This window comes from Rhinatrema bivittatum, chromosome 18, assembly GCF_901001135.1.
Source record: "Rhinatrema bivittatum chromosome 18, aRhiBiv1.1, whole genome shotgun sequence".
NCBI classification, from domain to species: domain Eukaryota; kingdom Metazoa; phylum Chordata; class Amphibia; order Gymnophiona; family Rhinatrematidae; genus Rhinatrema; species Rhinatrema bivittatum.
In genome coordinates this window covers 34,927,897-34,949,552 of record NC_042632.1, presented here as the reverse complement: position 1 = coordinate 34,949,552, position 21,656 = coordinate 34,927,897, and the positions used below count along the sequence as shown (strand labels likewise).

General features: G+C 42.2%; 1 protein-coding gene across 3 annotated transcripts in view; it reads right to left on the bottom strand.

Annotated features, from left to right (window-relative positions):
* HMGXB3 (HMG-box containing 3) overlaps window positions 1-21,335 on the bottom strand; it is an 81,198-nt gene extending 59,863 nt beyond the window's left edge. For 2 of the 3 annotated variants that reach the window (XM_029583463.1, XM_029583464.1), the window contains exons 1-5: window positions 21,004-21,333; window positions 15,618-15,694; window positions 7,030-7,182; window positions 5,493-5,667; window positions 1,674-2,174 (exon numbers count right to left, since the gene is read on the bottom strand). In XM_029583463.1, coding sequence (XP_029439323.1) covers window positions 1,674-2,174; window positions 5,493-5,667; window positions 7,030-7,182; window positions 15,618-15,694; window positions 21,004-21,036 — 939 coding nt within the window. In that variant the 5' untranslated portion in view covers window positions 21,037-21,333. Of the gene's footprint in view, window positions 1-1,673; window positions 2,175-5,492; window positions 5,668-7,029; window positions 7,183-15,617; window positions 15,695-21,003 lie in introns of all 3 variants that reach the window. The other variant, XM_029583465.1, reaches the window with a different exon arrangement.
* Between the last annotated feature and the right edge of the window lie 321 nt (window positions 21,336-21,656).

Sequence of the window (21,656 nt, the reverse complement as noted above, 5' to 3'; positions counted from 1 at the left end):
GAAAATAAGGTACAGTTTTGAAAATGCAATCCACGTGCATTGTTTTCCTCTCCCCACCTAAATACACCCCCAGCCATGCCTCCTCCTAATGTGGCTTAAAGTACGAAGGCCATGGACCTCTGTGTGCACGTTGAGCCATGTTAAGAACAGCTGGGGTCAGACAGCCCAGGGAAACGGCTTCTGAATATTTATTCATTTATTTATTTTGTATACCGACATTCGATCGAGATATCACATCGGTTTCCAGATAACTAAAGGAATAGGGTGATAACAGCCCTATTTTACATTATAACATGGTAATAAATATAACAAGAATATTTTACATTATAACATGGTAATAAATATAACAAGTTGTAACAGAACTAACAGGAGTACATGGAACATTAGACTATAGTATATAACATATGTACATAAATGGCTTGTTGATGAGGATAAATTATGGTAAGGAGAGCAGGGAGTGTAGAGGGGGGAGGGGAGAGAAAGGGATGTGTGGGAGGAAGGTAGTGATAGGGAGGGAAAGGGTGGTGTGAGATGCTTGAGTAGGGAGGGAAAGGTGTGGGGCGAGATGCTTGTGGAGGGGGCATGGAGTGGATGGTGCGATTGGGCGGGTTATGTGTCGGGTGGGAAAGCTTTTAAAAATAGCCATGTTTTGAGGTGTTTTTTGAAGACTTGCAGTGAAGGTTCGTTTCTATACTGCCCTTACAGGAAAGAGCTCCCAAAATAGGTTTTCTAGTTTATCCTCCTTAGGTAGCCAGGTAGCAAGAAAAATGATTCTCTAGTTTTTCCTGCTGTTTTCTGTTCCGTGTTTTGATGTGATCCTTTTTTTTTTTTTTAATTATTATTATCGTTTCCTATGCTTGACTACTTCAGGTAAAAATTCCTGCTGTGCCCTTGGGACTGAAGGTAAAAAGATTCAGTTGATGATGCAGGAGAGCCCAAAGGTATTGCTTCAGAGTATACAGAAAACGATTTCAGTGACAGAAGTATAGTGAGCAATCCTGTACAATACCACAGTCACTCTCAGCTTTGCAGTCCCATTTCCTTGCTCAGCTCGCCCCTAGAGTATAATCATCCAAGATTTTGAGCTGCTCTGTCTGAATTACTGCAGCGCAAAGACCAGGGTCACTACTGTTCCTATGCCCTGACGCATCATTGTACACTGAGCCATCCGCCCTTCTCTCTCTCGCTCATTTCTTTTTAGGAGGTAATTTTAAAACCTATTTACACACATAAAAAACCTGGTTTTAGGCGTGTAAAGGCTGCTCTAAAAAAATACGGGGGAGGGGGAGGGGGGTTACGTGTACTTTTACATGCACGGGGGGGGGGGGGGGGCACTCATGAGGACAGTTCTCAATTTTAAAAAGCCTGCACCTCCAAACAAGTGCCGCAACTTTAGGTGAGCAAATGGGTGCACGTATTATTTTCAAAATACTCAGTGAAGTCCACATTGTACAATGCACTCAGACTTTCCCGGCATGCAGACTGCTTGAAGCTTACCCTCTTCAAAATTTTAAAATTTCTCTAGCAAACTAGGAAACAGAGAATTCTGAAAATACCTCAGAGCCCTGAAACAGGAGAGAAAGACTTTTTATTTTTGTGTTTTGCAGTTTGAGAGATGTTTCCCTTTGACACAACGCCAGAGAATACCGCAACGAAAGAACAGCTCAGCTCACCTGCTCGGTCAGCACATACATTCCATCTGGGATCTGAGGCCTGGCGACACCACCATTGAAGCTGCCTACCACAGTCTCTTCCACGACAACACTAGCTGTTTGGTATGGATGGCTGTCTCCTAACTCGGGTGTGGCCTCGTCAAGGACGACATCCTCCGTCAGTTTATCAGCCACGGGACCTACATACTGCGAAAGGATTTCGGAGGTGACCAGCTCTTGCACGCCATTAGCATGGCCAAACGATGCAGTCTCCTCTGCAAGCCCTTCAATTGCAATGCACTGCTCTGTAACACTGACATGCCTTGGGACAACCGAAAGGATGCTCTGAACTGCATCCTGGGAGACGCCAGAGGAGCTCCCCAAGGCTGCTCCGCCTTCCAAGTGTTGCCTGCTCCGGTCTTCCTGCACCACAGTTTTTGGAATGATGACGTAGTCTGAACGAGGCAGGATCTTCCGAAAACCTGGGATGTCCGAAACTGATGCTGAACTGCGGTTGGAGTTCTGTTTACAAAAAGAAAAAAGAAAATGCGATATAAAATCTCCCCAATGAATTCCAGATGGCTAGGAGGTCTGTCTTCCCAAAGAAAGCTAACCAAAAACCAGCACTGAAAGCAGTCCCTATCATACCTGAATTCTGCTCTCTTACTAATAAGAGGAAGTTGCAGTACTTGGTTCTCCGTGTAGAAACTGAGTGCAGGATAAAAACCAGGAGTAGTGCTAGAAAATACTGCTATAAGCCCACACTAATTATTAAAACTCAAAATAAGATGTCTCAAACTGGAGAGGCCAAGAGTTTGTGGTAGTGTTTCTGCCTAACAAATCCCAGAAAGGATAGATTTATTACAGAAGAATCCTGCTTGTGATCTTTAACATCTTAGTTCTGGATGAGCTCTAGATACCTACAGTTGTTAAAAGTATTTAAAACGCAGTGTGTGGGGCCAGCCTTGTCACTCAAGCTATTAGTGCTACAGGTGGCAGCACAGCAGCCTGTGTTCAATTCTGCTGTCCAACAAAGCCAGCAGGGTTTAGGATGCATTGCAGAAGTGATGAGCTTGTTGAGCCTGGGAAGGGAGAGAAAAACAATGGTCACTACTGTGAAAGCCACTGATAACCAGAGACAAAGCTGAAGGTCTACATCAGAAGAGACGTACATCCAGCCCTCAGAGCCACCCAGGCATGATATTCGGGGCGAGAGGGATTAAATAATGAGAAAGAAATGGGGAGAAAACGAATACATGGCCTGCATGTATATGCTGTGGTAGTTGGGGGTGCAGCCCTTATAAAGAGAGGGATGTGTGATAAGCTTGAAGGTTATCATAGATACTGCATTTTATAATGAGATGGAGATTCTCCATTAGCTCAAGAGGAGCCAGTGAAATCACTAATTCCAGTGTATCAACATCCATGCCATCTTCTTTCCCAGGAACCGATTATACTAAATAACCAAGATGTATGAACATTTCATGATGCTCAATTTCCTTCTTTGACTATACACACTAACCAATGGACAGGGTATGTCAACCAATAGCAGGGAAGCTTTCATAATGCTCAATGCATCATAATGTGATCTGACCCGACCCCCCCACTGAAATTTCTACTGAACTAAAATGAATCGACCTATTTGGTTCTAAAAAAGCAAATGAAACAGATCTGTGGTGTTGGCACATGAACAGTGAAAGCCAGCAGTTATGGAGTACTCTTATCTGTAGCAGAAATGTGAATGAAATTAGATGAGTGATTCAAAAGATATTACATAAAACATATAATTATTGTTTTCACTAAAGGAAACTAGGCGAAAATATTATTCTGACCCAAACATCAGTAGCAAAAATCCACTAGGCTTCCAAGAAGGCATTGGGGTAACCTGCATGGATTAACCATGCTTCAACCTTTAATGAGAAGGCAGTTATTTTAGAAAATGGTTTTTCTAACTTTAGTGGCTTTTTTTTTTTTTTTTAGAAAAACTTGGTCATAAGACATGGAAGGAGACCCCAGAAATTTTGTCTTTTAATCTTTTTTTTTTCCCCTCTCTCTCCAGACTGCAGGTTTTACACCATCTACCATCTGCTGGAGACAGAGAAATACTGAAGGACTGCAGATGGCACACTGGGTTATGTACAGTGAAACTTTCGCCGTCTCCATCTGCTGGCAGGGAGGCAAAACCCAGGAGTCTAGAATGATCCGTATACGTACAGGGAATAAGGCCTAGAACGGTCTACCAGTACTTCAGCAGATTCTGGACATGCTTGAAAATGGTATAGAGAACAATGAAAGGAAAAGGGTTCAAAGTTCATATAAAAGACATGGGAAGTGGTGGTGGGTTGCACACAGAAATTTGTGCGTTCATCTATCCAAAGTAGAAAAACTGCAAATGGTCTTTTTTTTTTTTTTTTGCCATCATTTACGAGGCTACTAAAAAAATGTCACTGCATTCAGCATCATGATCTATTGTGCACCCTTTGCCTTTATAAATGGTTTTTCAGCCCTGGTGGATTAGATAGCTGGCAGAATGTAGAGACATCATTGTAAGCATGCCACAGCTTAGCCATGGCGTCTTTCAGTGGGCCAGGGAGAGGAGCTGGGCCCAGATGGGGGAACCACTTACTCTTTAGCAGAAGTGGACAAGGGAGCAGCCACTAAAGTATTCCATAACCCAGGGCGTTCTGCTGCCGCCGGGTTCCTATCCAGGGAGAAAGATCACAGCCGTTGCCCACCCAAAGGAAAAGAAGTGGTGAGGTAGGGGAGGGGCATGGACAAAGAAGCCAGAGAATGAGGAGTTGGGAAAGGAAAAATAAAGGCATAAGAACATGCCATACTGGGCCAGACCAAGGCTTCATCAAGCCCAGCATCCTGTTTCCAACAGTCGCCAATCCAGGCCATAAGAACCTGGCAAGTACCCAAATATTAAATGAATAGATCCCAAGCTACTGATCCTTACTGATTAATAGAGGTTTATGGACTTCTGCTCTAGGAACTTACCCCAACCTTTTTTAAACCCAGTTACACTAACTGCTGCAACCACATCTTCTGGCAATGAATTCCAGAGCTTAACTATGTACCGAGTGAAAAAGAATTTTCTTCGATTTGTTTCAAAGGCAAAAAGACTAAACAAAATTAAATAAGCAAATCAAAACATGGAAAAAAAAGATAAGCAAACAGAAATAGAAAAATAGAAAAATACAACAGATTAATGAAAACAGTCACAAACCAAAAAAAAATAGTTGGGTAGAGTGGAATGGAACTTTTTTTCAGCTTCTAAAAAAACTTTTGGCTGGCATCTAAGGTTTTTGAAAAACTTTTCAGCCTTACAATCATGGTGTATGGATTTGGGTCTGTATAGTGTGTGTGGACTATGCCTCTGATTGTGATGTGGTCTGTCTGCCGCTCTGTGTTTGTCTGTCTGGGTGTGTTGTGTTGTGTCTATCCATGGTGTCTCTGTATGTGTTTTTCTGTCTAGGTGTGATGTGCCTGTCTGGGAGTTGGGTTTCTGGCTCTTTGTGGAATATTTGTCTGAGTATTAGGTATCTTTTTCTTTATGTGGGGGCTCTGAGCCACTGATTGGCAGCATGACAGCCTAGTGGATACCCTTCACGTATGTATGTGAGTACACCCACACACACAGTATATATTAACCCATTTTGGTGGGGTCCTCAATTGCATGAATGGAGGGAGGAGGCGAGGATCAAAAGATTTGCTCAACCCTGGAGTAGAATGAGAGAAGGGAAGGCAAAGAGCTACCAACAAAAAGGCACGAGCTACAATAAAATACAAATAAAGAGGTCTTGCATGCAAGGATACATCCATAAAATGGCCACTCACCGGATCCACGCCTTCTTTCTCCAGCTTAGCTTTTTCCAAGTAGTAGCTTTTCTCAGCAACACTGAGCAGTCGCCAGCTCTCGCTTATCTTCTTGTTTATCTCAGACTGGGGCAGGTGGGGGAGCTCCTGCTGCACTTTCAGGTAGATATCATAATAATACAAGAGATAGGCTGACCTGAAACGGCAGAGCCCACAAAAGCTGGGATAATGTGAGCAATTGCAAATCCTAACACTGTACTAATAAGGTACAAAGGGAAAATGAAGAGCAACCGTGGTCCCTTACCCGAGAGGTAAGGAGAGCAGATCGCTGCAATTTATGTCCACAATAACACTTCGCAAAGTACCCCCCTCCTGTTCCTCTCAGGTTCAAACTCCCCCACTTCCTACAGCTCTCTCTCTCTCTCTCCCCCCTCCCTACCAGGTTTAATCCCCGCTTTCCAGCTTGCTATACATAGAAACATATAGAAACATAGAAATGATGGCAGAAGAAGACCAAACGGCCCATCCAGTCTGCCCAGCAAGCTTCACACTTCTTTTTTTTCTCATACTTATCTGTTTCTCTTGGCTCTTAGTAACCTTTGGTTCTATTTCCCTTCCACCCCCACCATTAATGTAGAGAGCAGTGATGGAGCTGCATCCAATGTGTTCCTTGTTTCAACCTTTCTGCCATCCTGCAGCTCACTCTCTCTCGCTCTGCCCCTCATGTCCCTCTCCCAGCCTTAAGACTCCAGGATATTTAAAAGAAAAAAAAAAATACAAACTTCCAAGCCAACTCAGGAAAAAGGGTAACAGCTGCACGCATCAGTTCTGTTGAGTTACTTATGGGTGTGAAACTTTATGTCAAACAGATAAGTATCACCTTTATTAGATTTGCATAAACTGACAGACATGTTTAAGTGCATCTGGAAAAGAGGAAAGATTATATAATAGTGTATGTCAGAGTGCTAAATGATATGATATATGTGCTTATTTATGGTTCTGTCTATAGCCCATTACAGGCACAAGACAGCAGATTCATTCTAAACAGCGTATTTATCTTATATCCACTCTAAAATGAGTTTTTGTTTTAATAGGATTTTATGTTACAACTTATTTTTGTTTTGTGAACTACAGATTACCAGGTTTACATCCATCTGTGTGGGTCGGTTTCCTGGGGTAAGTTTCAAATGGGAAAGGATGCAATATTCTCTCTTTTGAAAATTGGTGCAAAGTCCAGGGCTAAAAAGGTACCCCCAAACTCTGCACCAAGGCAGTGCATACGTTCAGTTTACTTTGAAAATTGAAACCTAGATGCATTTTAACCATTTAAACCAAAACCATGTTGCTTGGAAATTTGGAGACCGAGCAGATTTTGACATCCAAACTGCATGGATTGGGCACGTGACGTAACAGCAGATGCAGTAAAGATACAGTAGTACTAAAACAGAACTTTTCTCACTCTTATATCATCTCCTAGTGCTTGTACCACCACCACCACCACCACCACATCTCCCTAACATCCTACTCCCCGATGCCAGAACTGGAGCAGGGGGCTCACCTGGGTTTCTTAGACTTCTCCCCTTGATCACCAGCTCCTCTGTATTTCTTTTTCTTCTTCGGGGGACCTGGAGATACACAGGTGTAGCCAGTCTCCACTTCCTCTGAGACAACAGTGACCTCTGTGCCATCATAATGCGAATCCATTCCTAATCTGACAAGGAAGGACCGAGACAGGAAACCCAAAGCACTCCATCACTTCACTTTCAGCAAGAAAAGCTCTTTTCAGAACTCAGGTCAAGGAAATTGTACTAAAACTGACACATACTTCCTATGACTAGAAAGGAGACATACTTTTTTTCCCCCCCTAATTACTTTACTGCATTTAGTGACACTGGATACAAAAGTAGGACTTTTAGGCTTTGGATGAAGCTGCCCCTCAATATCACTTTTCTAATTGGGGGTGGAGGAGGGTGTTTCAGTTACAGCCAAAAAACATGGCCGCCCAACTGCCACTCCCCAAGACCAACCTCTTGCAGTCCTCCAGATTACCTACCTCCTCTGGGTCTCTCTCCACTGCTCCCCCACTCATCCGGACTTCGTTCTACCACACTCCTACTCATTATTTTGTGTGGCTTTAAATCAAATTGAACACCGACAGTTCTCATACTTCCTGTGCTCTTCTCTCAAGAACAGCACAGGAGTGTGGGAAATACACAAGCTCAAACTGATTGAGAGCCGTACAGCACAGTGAGGGGGACTAGACAAGCCAGAGCTGATAGTGTGAGTATCAAAGAAGCCCATGAAGCAGAGGTAGAGCTTCAGCTGACAGCAGAGGAGCCCTGAGGTGCAGCAGCAGAGAAGGCCGTAAGTCCTGGAGAAGCTTTGGAGCTGGCGGCAGGAGCAGAGATGATATTGACAGTGCAGCAGGAAAGGAACCCAGAGGGGAGAGTGTGAGTGTATAAAGAGAAATGTGAGCGAGCGGGGGAGGGAAAAAAGAGTGCTAAGGCTGAGATACACAAATGCCAGCAGACTTCCGAAGAGCTCTGTGCACTACTGCTGTGCCTCTTTGGCGCTGCTCCTCGCAATGCTGCTTTACAAAATGGACCCCTGCTGGCATCATCACACTCACTCTATGGGCTGTGAGAGTGCCGATCTGGAGCACTGGTATGACTGATGAGCTAGGGACAGACTAGAGGGGATACAGGCGATAGTCAAAAAGAGTTGCAGGATTAAAAAAAACTATTGTGGGTCAGTACTATGAAGAGTTCAACATATAAAAATAAGATGGCTAAACACTTGATTCTCTAAATCTTTTCTCCCATTCTTTGTCTATGGGAAAAGCTAAGTGAATCATTGCTGCAATGCTTAAATCATGATTTTCACTCTAAAGCATTTTACAAAGCTTTAAAAAGACATGGAAGAGTGTTTCATTTTACATAAAATATTCCATGTAAGAAAACACTGCAAGCAGAACATTTTGGGACATAAACCACAGTCCCTAAAACCATGAATACCAAAAAATACTGATTTTATGCATCCACTTTAAAAAAAAATAATAATAATAATTAGCTGGAAAATAAAACACCAAAATTTACATTTTATAAAAACCTAAAATCAGAAGACCTAAGTTTTCTCTCTCTTCCCAAAACAAGAACACCACAGAGTGGTACTGTTACATTCCTCAAACTACCCTGTAAATATCCCCTTAATCCTGCCCTACAGGAACCACTATTAATCCTGCTAGGATGAATAACCAATGTTCCGAAATGTAACAATGGTTCTAATGAGGAAAGCACTTATTCACCAAGACCCACATTTAGGTTACCAACTCACTGTACAAAAATATCTAGAGAACATTGGCAAGAGCCACAGATGGTTTAGGAGCTAGTGCAAACATTTTTCCTTGTAATTTTTTTTCACTCATTCTGTGAACATTTTTGTTTCTTTTTGGCCCATTTTTGTTTTGTCCTTTTTGTATTTTTTTTTTTACACTTGAGGATTTTATGTTTTCTAGTTGTATTTATTTTAGTTATTTTTTTAGTTGACTTGTTTTGTTCCTGTTTCTCTCTCCCCTTCCCTCCAGTCTCTCTTCTGAGCAGTCAGGCAGTAGTACTAGGCCACAGCGGCTTCTTCCACACCCACTGAGGTAGCAGTGACTTTTCTTGGAGCTGGGTTCCCTATAGTAAAATCAGTTCCTTCCAAGCCAGCATGGGTGCCAATTTTTAGGCATCCATCTGACTTGGCACCTGGGAATTTTCCAACCCCGGGCTACAAAATCACTTAGAGATTTCTGATTAGTGTCAACTTTAAGGCAAGCTTTGAATCTGACCTGCTGGAAAGAAAACATACACCTGTGCCAATGTACTTAGAAAACCAAAAAATAATTTAAACCTTGCTTTTTCCTGGGCACAGAATGAGAGATCGGCTAGAAATCAAAAATGTTTTGTTTTTTTTCAAAAAGCCAATCCTGGTTAAATGTCAAAATGCAAACTCTGGCACTTATGACTTCTATGCTTTGTCGTAATGCAGAAAAGGCCAAGGTCTACTGGCCACACAAAATTTGTGTCTTGGTACCAGCAGCACAAAGGCCTGAGAACTGATGAGCAAACTCGGAGACAGTATTAGTAAGTTTGAACCCTGCATTTGAAAATAGCCTCGGGACCCTTATGTCCATTATATATTCCAATCACCCATGCAAAGTTTAGTGAGACATTATTCTACTAATGTCATAAGCCCAATACACTGTATAACACAAACTCAATTCAACCAAACCATCACATTTTCAGACATTAACCCGAACTCCTTGAGAGTGTGCAAGCATTCTCTTTTCTCCTGTACCTGCAAGATTTCTGATTTAGTTAAGGTTAAAGGGGATCTGAAGTGCTACAGAGGCCATAAACTTCCATAGTAACGAAGAGTTGCTAATACAGCTCCTACTAACCAGAAAACTACAACCATAGTACCTCAGAACCATTTACGTGGGTCCTTTAAGATAGATGGTCATGCACCTTTCATAATAGCTTCTGAAAGAGAAATTAATGTAACACACTATCTAATTAAGATTAGAGCTCTCGGACTGTGCAACAGGGAACCACATGGCAGCAAAGGTGCTATTAGGTCCCCTGTTTCTATGTTGTAACCATTCAATTATTCTTTCTTTCTCCTCAAAAATGCAAATTTATCTTAACCATTATTTCCTTAAATTCACCAGAAAACCAGCATCCATATTGATGAGAAATGGATCTAAAAACAAACTGGAGGCAGCAAAAACTCTCAAGTGCATATTCTTAAGGAATTATGGGATGGAATGGGTCAGGTCAGAATAATGGTGAAATTTCAGAAGAGCCAAAATCTTTAGCCTACCAGCTTGCCCCATTCAAGAAAATTCTAAAAAATTAAAAACAGTGATATAAAGGTCATTCTGTAAACTGCAGCTTACACATGGCTTCAAGTTCTCTGATATGCTTCTCACAGATGAAATCTGGGGCTGTAGTTACCCACAATAGTGGGGTGATGTAGCATACATTTTTATTTTGAAAGTAGTGTCTCCTGAGGAAATTGAAAATTAGATCAGCCCAACTTCACGTTACCTTATTAAACCTCAAATTTCTCATAAAAGATCACTCTGGCATAGGTGTCCGATGAGTTTTAGAACAATCTAATCAGAGCCAAATTATGGAACCATACTGCACACACGTGCCAGGAATGTATAAAATTAGATTAAAAGCATTAACAAGGAAAGAAAAGCCAAGTCAGAAAAAAAAAGAAGAATTACCCCCATAAGGATATGATTATATCTGTTTAAAAAATCTAAGGGATATTTTTTTTTTTTTTTTAATATTGCTGACTTAATGCTCTCAGTCCCATCTGTGCTTTGTCGGAATTCAAGGAAAAAGAAAGAATTATCATGATAATCTACGGCTGGAGTGCAAGATTCAAAATTCTGTTAGGGATAGGGTATTTTGAGCATGAGTATTTCAGAGGTTGGTGGACAGACTAAAGTGCTCTGTTTCAAATTGGTAGGAAGATGGATGGTGGCTGGTAACAAGTCTCTCTAACCTGTAGCAGACTGACATTTCTGCAGTGAAAAAATATGAATGGGGGACAAAGCATAATAGCACACTGGCCTGACATTGTAGGGATGGGGCACATGGTGGATCAGGGTTCTCTGCAGGAGGAAGTGTAGGGAGATATCCTATGTTTAACCACTGAAAGCACCCAATGAATCATAACAGCCAAAGAAGTAGGCTGACCAGAATACAGACAGGCCAGCTAAAGAAAAGAAACTTTGCCCAGATGAGAACTTTAAACCAGAACTGAAGAATACTATCAAGATCTGCCTGTTGGTAAGCTCCTATGTAAATAAAACCAAGGCAGCAGGACAATGCAACGACAAGCTCGTAAGCAGAAGTCACGGACCAGCCAAGGGAAGTCCAGAGGTAAGAGGGACCCCCACCCTTGGATGAAGGGGGAGCACTCTGAAATGAAGAAAATGCTGATGCTGGCATACAGTCTAAGTCCAGACATTGCAGGACCCCCTCACCCCCAAAGAAAAGGGAAGGGGAAAAAGATCTGCAATGTGGAAAGACCCTCCACCCACTACATGATTATGCACGAGCTTATGCATATTTATCAGCTGGGAAGTAGAAAACGGGAGGGGGCAAATAAAGAGAAAGGGAGCGAACCCGAAGCAGCCCCAGCAACCCCTTCTATTGAGGAGGGAGAAGACTAGGTGTGGCCAGGAGACCAGAGAGAGGAGACGCCCTGCCTGGGGTCAGACGGTGGCAAGGATAAGCTTACTGCCCTCCCAACTAGGCCACGTTTCAGACATCAACCGTCTTTCCTCAGGGGATGTTAATCTTCACTCCGATCTGCTTGAGCTCTCCCGAACAGCCTCTTCGGCTTTACTTCATTAGTTCCACGGACCAGACTTCATTTTTTACGTCAAATATTTTGTTTTGAGCTATGAGGCATTTTGCAATGAGTTTTACAACTATAACACCTTTTTGATACAAGTCCTTAAAAAACTATTTATTATTTTCAAATTATGAGCATATTTTTTTTTAGTGCTTACACAAGAATTAAAAAGTTTTATAAATGTCAATTGTTAAAACACACTGAAGTATATTAACACGTTGGATGGAGGTTGGATGGTTGATGATTAAAAAAAAAAACTATGGTCATTACCAGGTAGTGATGCTTGAATGATATGAAACCAGCCACCTCATCCATTTATATATTAATTGTGTCTCGGTGAGGATATGATTGATATAGCACATTTTTCTATCTAAATTCTTTTATAAACAATCATAGAAGTGGGTAGATTTTGAAAGTGTTGGCTTTTGTGGTGAACACTGAGATTATACACCTTTTATCAGTGGTGAATTTTGTATTTTTTTGCTTATAGAAATACAGCCTCTGGAATTCAATACAGAAGTTAAAGAGGGTAATTTTATAATTGTGCACATTCAGATAAATTCTGCACATACCTTTTTACGTGCAGACTTTACCTTGAATATTGAAAGTGAACTTATGTGCATAAGTTTGCTTTGAAACTTTGCAGATAATTGGTCTGATATACGCACAGACTAATTCACACGGTTACATCTCCTCTTCGGAGGGTGTAACCTGTGCAGGTAAACTTGCGCACATTCCTTTTAAAAATCAAAAGCTGGATGCATGGAAATTACAACTCCGGCCCCCATAACATCTCTCCCCAGTTCACATCAAAGTAAATGTGAAGCCGGGTTATGCACAGAGCCCCAGGCTACTTTATGGGCATGAATGGCTTTGGAAATTCAATGCAAAGTGAGGCCTCACTACCCTGTTTCCCCGAAAATAAGACCTAGTAGAGGTTTTGCTGAATTGCTAAATATAAGACCTCCCCCGAAAGTAAGACCTAGCAAAGTGTTTATTTGGGAGCATGCCCGTCACACAGAACACCAGAGCATGCAGCTGTGATTATTTTACCCTGCAGGATTCATAGTTAGTTGTCATCACAAACCAGCATAACCAGACAACTATTCAGAATATGATAAATGTTCATTTTTTTGTTCAACAATATATGTGAATTCTTCTTCATGGAAAAATAAGACATCCCCTGAAAATAAGGCCTAGTGCATCTTTGGTAGCAAAAATTAATATAAGACACTGTCTTATTTTCGGGGAAACAGGGTTGTACAAGGGCAATCTCTCCCTTTTTCTGCTCATGATAACTCTTTATAGATATCGGAGCACACTGTTCCCCATTTTATTACATTGGCCGGCAACCTTCAGGTCATCTGAGATGTTTAGGTTTACTCATAGATCTCTCGCCTGTTTAACAGCTGCCAATTCTTATCCTTCTAATTAACAAGTGTCTAATGAATTTTTGTATACAAGCTGCATGATTTTACACACTTCCAAACGCTTGACCAAGTCCCCTTTCATTATTTTTACACCCCTTCTGATGTGTCCAACCTCTTATATATTTTTGTAAAACGTGCAAACTCCTTCTGCCTTATCACTGATAATGTGAAAAGAACTGGCCCAAGCACAGAGGAGCTTATTGATCATGTGATTTTCAGCACATTGGACTCAACTGACCACCAATCTAGTCTTCTGTTATTAAGTGGCAATTAACAGCTTTCTGGCCTCCTCCCATACTGGCTAGCTTGCTTACCAACAAGGCACAATACAACTGAAGGTAACAGAAAAGTCTTCCAAAACACACCTAATAGGAAGAAGACCATTTAACCAAATTTCCTCCTATTTAAAAAAAAATAGGAAATTGGTTAATGATCTTCTTTGTATACATACCAGCCTTCTATCTAGAAGTGTCAAAAGCCTTACTGAAGCTCAGACAGGCCCCATCCACTCCACCTCCCTGAACCACTGCTTTTGTCACTTCATTAAGAAGGTGATTTTTACACAGGTAAATAGCAATTGGCTCTCTGAAAATTGCCTTCCCTCAGTACTGCTGAAAGCACATGTAGAGTTCCACAGTGCAGATACATTTAGTTGCCTTTGGGAGAGATGCTCCAGGGGTACGTTTGGGGCAGGATGAGAAAATAATGGGCAGACTCCATTTTCAAAGCTATGCAGGATATTTTCCAAACCACCTACAGAAATAAGCCAGGTGCAAAAGCCTGCAAAGTACTTCGCACCCATGGCAATTTTCAGAGGAAAACTTGGTGCCAACTCATGGAGGGCAAAGAAGCTGCGGGCCTTTCCCAGCAGACAGCCCTAAAAAGAGCTTGCCACCTCTGTTTCCTGTTTGAGACATTTGCTGCTGTGTCCCTGGCTCCTGCCTGCCCAGTGTCAGAAAACCCCGCTCTCAACGTCTGACACCATCGCAGGCAGACCATAAGAGCCAGCCCACTGCGGGAGAGGGGGCAGGTGTCTCCCAAAGGAGCAATACCAAAGTGGAGGAATTGTTGCCCCTTGGGGAGCTCCTTCGGGAGCGACAGGAAAAGTTAAGGTATATATTTTTTTTTTCTAGGGTTAGCATGAGAACTACCTTATATTACATTACATTTTACACTTCTATACCACTTTATTTCACAAATGTGAACCCAAAGCAGTTAACAGAACACATAACTACAGTAAAAACACAATAAATACAAAATAGTACCTAATATACAGAATAGCCCTTATCCCCCACTTTCACTGGTGGGCAGTTTCATGGAACCATGTGAAAGAAGTGGCTTCTATATAAAAAGGGGGTTCTGTACATCAAGCTAAGCATTAGCATTACTAAATGGTGGCAAAATTTGAGAAAAGTGCACGTTATTGGTGGTATCACTATTGCAGAAGCTTTTGCAACAAAAAATATTATAAAAATGCAACAATGTTGACCAATGATTAAAAATAAGGTGGAGTGTGAAAAGTGCAAGTGAAATCACACCGTACGATGAAACCTATTATGATGGTCATGAAGCCGAGTAGGTGTAATTATTAATAAGGTTCTTGGTGAAGGATGTAAGCATTAGGACACTGTGGTATTCCATGGGATTTGAGTTATTTATTACCATTGGTCCTACCCAAATGAAAGTAGAAGTACATATCTGTGGTGACTGAGTTGTTTACCAATGCTTTATTTGCCAGGATCTTTCCTTTGTTTGCGGTCCTGTAAGCTACTTGCTTCAAGATGCTGCTCTCTTTCTTTAGTAATTTTTATTAAAAAAAAAAAAAAAAAAAACTTTGCCCACTACTGACGTTAGACAAAAGGGTCTGTAGGTGCCAATCTCCTCCTTATTCCCACTTCTGTAGGTTAGGGCTACACCTGCTCTCCTCTGTCCTGTCTCTGCAGGAAGGAAGGATGAGGCGCATATTACAGCTCCACCCTAACCCTACAAGAATGAATAAATGAGCGATAGACTGCATCCCCCTACCCACTGTATCCCTACAGGAAAGATGTTTGGGGGTAGATAAGAGCCCTCTGCTCCATCTGCAGAATGGTCGACAGTTTCTCACTGGCAGTCCCCCAGTGTTTGCCGTTGTATTTCACATCAGCGAGCAGTATCCTTATTACAGTTGCTTCTGCCTCAGCCCCTTCTCACCCCCCCACAGTCCTCGAATCTTGTGCCAGAAACCCCCAGTGCTCCTTTTCTGACCCAGGGACTGGATGAATGGTTGAGGTGGTAACCCACCTCTCAACCCCCTTACCTACAGCACAGGCCTAGCTGAGAGTCTAAAACATCCCAGGCTTCTCCATGCCTTCCTCCAAGATGGCGGCGTCCTTCCTGGAGCAAAAAGATAAATAGGAAAGCAAAATGAATGTCTTGAGAGCCAGTCGGGTGGCGGTGCTTTAGCCACATGGGATCCAAGGAGAGTGTAGAGGATTAGAGCAAAAAGATATTCATGGAGTACAGTGGTTTGAGAGGGGTTTATAATGCATACTAAAGGGATTTAGCCCAGATGCCAGTTTGCAGCAATTGTGCAGCTCTGGCTCTTACACCACTAACCTCTATCTCTTTACAGCTGTCTTTTTATATAGTGTCAAGAAGAAGACGCATGCTTAAATTATTTTAGTATTTATAAAATTAAAAAAAACAAAACAAAACAAAAAACATGCAATTATTTGTTCCTTTTGTTTATCCATAATATCCTCCGTGTATATATATATATATTTGACAGTATAAAGGGTAGCAAAAGAAGCCACAGGAGTTATACAAAACAACAATACCTTCCAAGTCTAGTATTTTCGGGACTCGCACATTCTCAGAATTGTGAGCATTTTCCAGTTGTTGCATTTGGCATTTTCAGTATGCGTATTTCTTAAGCCCAGCAGAATATAGGGTGTGGGGGCGGGGAGGGTTAACAGTTGCTTCTCCTGCTCTTTTAGCAATATTATGCTAGGAGATTTAACAATCAGCCCATGGATTTGAAGTCTGAGTTCAAAGAATTAAAAGATCAACAAACAAATTATTGGTGATGCTATTGTACTGGACTAACAATATACTGTAGCTATGACTAGCTTTTGAGGGTTAACCTCTTTTCATCAGGTCAAGGTAGTTCTTGAAAGCCAGTCACAGATATATTAAGATACCTTTTTATGGGAGTAACTTAATATAATTTAACATCCCTAACACTTGTTTGTTGACCCTTAATTCTACACATCCAAGTGGACTAACAGGGCAACCACAATTCTTTGTGAAAGTCAGACTTTAAAATCAAACTCAGGTTACTGTTTTCGTATATAGAGGACTGGCCACTGTCAACCAGAACTAATACTGTTGTCTGGTGCAGTGATACAATTTTTTAGCTAATGACACTTATGTTCAACCCATCCATGATGGCTGAAGTAGCTTGAATGGTCCGCTTTGTAGTGCTATAAAAAACATGCATGTATCGCACGTCTTTCAGACACAAACAGTATTCAAAAAGTCGGAAAAGGTATCCATCACAAGGAAACTTTGTATCATAAGTGCCCGGCATTTGGCCCACAGATGCAAAATTGGTGAAGTATCTATATGCATCTGACTAATAACCAAAGCAGAAATGTGTGTATAACAAGTCATGTTTGTGTGCTTGCTGATATATTAGCAAGACTGGAAAATTCCCAGGGGTCCAAGTCGCCTAAAACAAATCAGATTTGATGACCTACGGAGTGAGGAAACTCACTCCAAGATGAGATTTGTGCAATGTTCTCTCAACCTAGCTTGATGGACTCTCTACCTGGGTAACAACAAGCTAGGTGGAGAGAACACTGCACAAATCTCATCTTGGAGTGAGTTTCCTCACTCCGAAGGCCAGCAAATCTTCACAAGAGACCACTGTTCTGTTCGTATGTCTCACGTTGAATGTGAAAGTGGCCCCTAACCCCCTACACTAATACTTAAACCTCACCTCGAGTTACTAGGTGGGCCTCCCATAGGGATACAAATACCTGTCTAGGGAGGAGGTACTATGGTAAGTCTCTCTCTCTCGAAACAGGCGAACCGCGATAAACCTTTACCGGCCTGTAACGCAAATGAAAGAGGTGTAGTTATTGGCCACGTTAGGAGCCACGCTGACAGTGCAGCTGTTTCGCGGCACATGATAAATCCTCCCTACTTTACATTTGCTCCGCCCCCTGAATACGAAATTAAAAATTTGCATTCGCAAATCGCGTTAACTGCTTTTAGCATGGTTTGTGGAATTATCACATGCAGTAACTCCTTGGAAAATGAGGCCCCTAGATGTCAGCCTCCACCAATGAACCCAGCAAAGCCCTCTTCCGGTACGACATGGCTTTTAGCAAGAAGCACAGTGCCTGAACTCCCATGCTGTTCTCAGAATGGGAATTCAGGCATCGTATTTCTCACGCTGTGAAAGACCTGCGGTGCATGAAGATAGCAGCAACTCCTCATCTTCCTATGAGCACCCCACTCTTATCTTTTTTCGCCAGCTCTAGAGAGTGAAATTCTGTACAAAAAGAGGTAAATTCTGTGCCTGGGGAATTCTGCATTGCACAGACTTCCTCCAGGAGTGATGCTGGAAAGCATAAAAAACAAAAATGAAATTCAAAATTATCAAACAAAAAAAAACAAAACACCAAAGTTTAAATATATACAAAACAGAAAAAAAATAGACCCAAAAAAAAAGAGGTTATAAGGAAAACATTTTGCCCTGGTTCCTAAAAGTTTTGGCTGGAGTCAATGTTTTATAAATATTTTTCCACTTCTGGATGTTAGGTAATTTATGTAAGGTCCCGGAAGACTAAGAACTGGAAAAAATGTAGTCATTGTCTTTACATATAAAGGCCAATTTTTCAAACTCTCCATCGACCTATAAACCAATTTTCAATGCAAAACGACTCATGGATTTTCCCTTTGAAAATCCCTGCCCTGGTGTGTACCAGAAGTACAGAGTTTGCAGATGCAAACTGTGGGCTAGGAAGTGCTCACAGGGAGTTAAAAAAAAAAATCTACTCTATACTTTGCAGGGAAAGCCTAGCATCACCTCTTTTCAGCAGAAACAGTGGTGGCACAAACTATTGCCCACACTGGAGATAGTAGGGAGGAGGGACAATTTTACAAAGGGGCCTTTTCTGCTAATAAATACCCATTATCCCTTTGAAAACTGTCCCCTCCCCCCGGTGTACATATTCTGTTTCCTTCAAATTAGAGCTTCTAGCTTTAGATGTTTATTAAAAAATGAAAAATTTAGTGCATATTTTCCAGCTAATTAGGATTTTCTATGAATGCATAAAATCTTTTGTTTGTTTGCTTTTCGGGGACTGTAGATTACCTTTTCTGTTATTTCCCAAAACACTCTGCTCAGTGTTTTCTTAGATGGGATATTTCATATAAAATAACACACGCTTCCATTTCCGTTTAAGCTTTGTAAAATGCTATATGTTATAATAATGTGATTTTATAAAATGATCACTGAAGCATTGCATCAATGTATATTAGGGCCTGTTCACTAAGCTTTTTCCCCCATAGACATAAAATGGGAGAAAAGGGCCTGTTCACTAAGCTTTTTCCACCATAGACATAAAATGGGGAGAAAAACCATGCCTTGGCACCAGTATTTTATATTATTTTTCAATTCTGCAACTCTCCCTGATCACCCCTATCCCAAAGCCTGTCTCCAACATACTAGTCATACCACTGCTTCAGGCCACAGCACACTCGACTCCATAGATCACTCCCAGCACTCTCACGCCCTCCTCACAGACCATCCCCAGCCATTTTACCATTCCCTCCTTTATCAGAGATGGTCCCTGGCCACCTTACCCCTTCCCACAGATTCCAGGCCTCTTAGCCCTTTTCTGCAAATTGCCCCAGAACCTTTACCCTTCCTCCCCTCATAGACTGCCCACAACTCTCTTACCCCTCTCCTACTGATCACCCATGTACTCTTAATTGTCGCAGACCACACCCACTCTATCCCTAGTATTCTCTGCTCCCTCCCCCCACCCTCAACAACTTATTCTCTTCTCGTTCCCTTCCCCATATAAGAGCGGTCAATAGATCAAATAACACCCCGGTCAAGGACTGCTTTCAGCATTTCCCTTCCCGTTAAGATATGTGTACTCAGACTTTCAGACTAACTGACAAGGGCAGCCAGGCACCTCCTAACTTACGGGCTGATGCAATAAAGTGCATGCAGCCTATTGCACAAGTTTATGCGCGTTTTTGGACATGCTAGATGCAAAAAGGAGATTAGTGCATCTACAACACGTACCCAAACAACTGCATAGCCGATAGCGCTCATCATATGTAAATTCCATGTAAATGAGGCTATTAGCTAGTACCCTCCCCCCAATGCAAAAAAATTGCCAGGCGCCCAACGCACTTTATAATGCGGAAAATTTAACTCCAGCCACGGAGCTGGTGTTAAATCAATCGCGAGACAAGGGCTATGGAGACATTTTAAAAATAAGTGTCCAGTATGGTTTCTATCTTTATTCTTAAACACCTACTGCTTGCGGTTTTCAAGAATAAAGATATAATGTAACAGCTTGATGGAAAAAAAAATTCTGGATGCATAATATATTTAAAAAATAGACACGCACCAGGCCGATTTCACTCCTTGCTATTAGACATGTATATTTGGCATCTAGAAATTGACCTGAAGCGTGATAAAACCAGACACTCGTATTGAGCCCCCATTGCAATTGTGGGCGTATAACCACATCTCCTGGGTACCCCTTGCATTTAGGCGCTAGGGTCACATAATTCTTCCCTAGTATGTCCTTTTTAATGCAGCAGCTCATTAAAATATAGCATCAGGCAACCAGGAGTGAATGCATCTTATTGCATCAGCCTATTAGTGCTCGGAGCAGTGGCCCTGCTTGCCAAACTGTTCTGATGGGTGGTACTTTTTTGGGAGATTGTAATGGAAAATGTGACATACAGATATCATGACATTTTCTATGCCAGTAGTTACAGGGCAAAGTCGTTGTCAAGGGCTTAAGAAAAAGTTTTCCTTTGTGAGTCCTGCATGCTCTTAGTGAAAACATTTATATTGCTGAGATATAATAGACAGTAAATGTCATAAGGAAATGACAGATCTTCAAGGGGAATATTTAAATCGAGATCTGTAAGAAATAAGGATACATATCTTTCAGATATAATCTTAGAAATATGCATTCGATGTGCTATTAATTAGTAAATCGTAGCATATTGATTTCGATTTCTTACAGAATCAAACTTTGCCCACCTGGACATGCATATATAGAAGAAACCCTGCAAATAAAACGTGATGGAGGATTTCTAGTAATTTATAGAAAAACACTGCATATTAAGAGGTTTAGTCATGAAATCGAGTCACCTATTGATGCATTAATCGTAAAAATTCAGGATTGGACAGTCTGCCTATTGTATCGATCACCTGGCTGTTTAGGGTTGCTAATGACATTGCCGGCTAAACACCTAATTTACAACTTCATTGCGAAAATGTAATAATAACTGGCGAGTTCACTTTACATGTGGATACCATTACTCCCCACCCAGACTCCTATCCCTCGCCTAACTCATCCCGCCCTGCCGATTACCCCCCAGCACTTCCCTTCCGCTCCCCCAGCATTGATCCCCCTCGCCCACCCCAGCACCGTTCATACCATTACTCGGGGCCTTTCCGTTGCCGTTCGCATGCTCCAGCCTCAAGCCAACTCCCTCTTCCGGTCCTCTCTGTCGACAGCTCTCGCGCCTCCTCAGCTCTCACCGCCGCTGCCAGCCCCGGCGCCTCCCCCGGTGCTCGGGCCCCGCTTATGCGCGGCTCCAGATCTGTTCTTGCTGCTGCTGCTGCTGCTGCAAGTCGGGCCGCCTCGACCCCGGCTTAGCCAGGCGCTTTCGCTCTGCGGGGCTAGTTTGAGCCCGCGCGGCGCCCATATCCGCTGGTCGCGCGAGCAGCGCGGGAGTACGGCGAGCGCGCGGGCTCCAACTTGAGGGAGACGAAAGGCATCACCGAGAGAGCGCGGGCTAGCAGCAGGCGGCAGGAGCTCGTTTCGTGGGTGGGGAGGGAGGGTGTTGCTTGGCTTCAGCCCCAAAACAGAAGTATTGTTGTCCTAGTATGAGACAAGAAATGTGCACAAACGTGAAAAGAAGCAGTGGTCCTGTTACAATTTTAGTCACTGTAAAATGAGAAGGTAGAAAGAATAGGGAAGGAAGCTGGAACCACTGCCTGACACGTTAGCTGCTTGAAAAGAGGACAACTAGTTCGCTAATACATCTTTTAGATGTTATTCTCATAAATGAAACGCAAGGCTCTGTC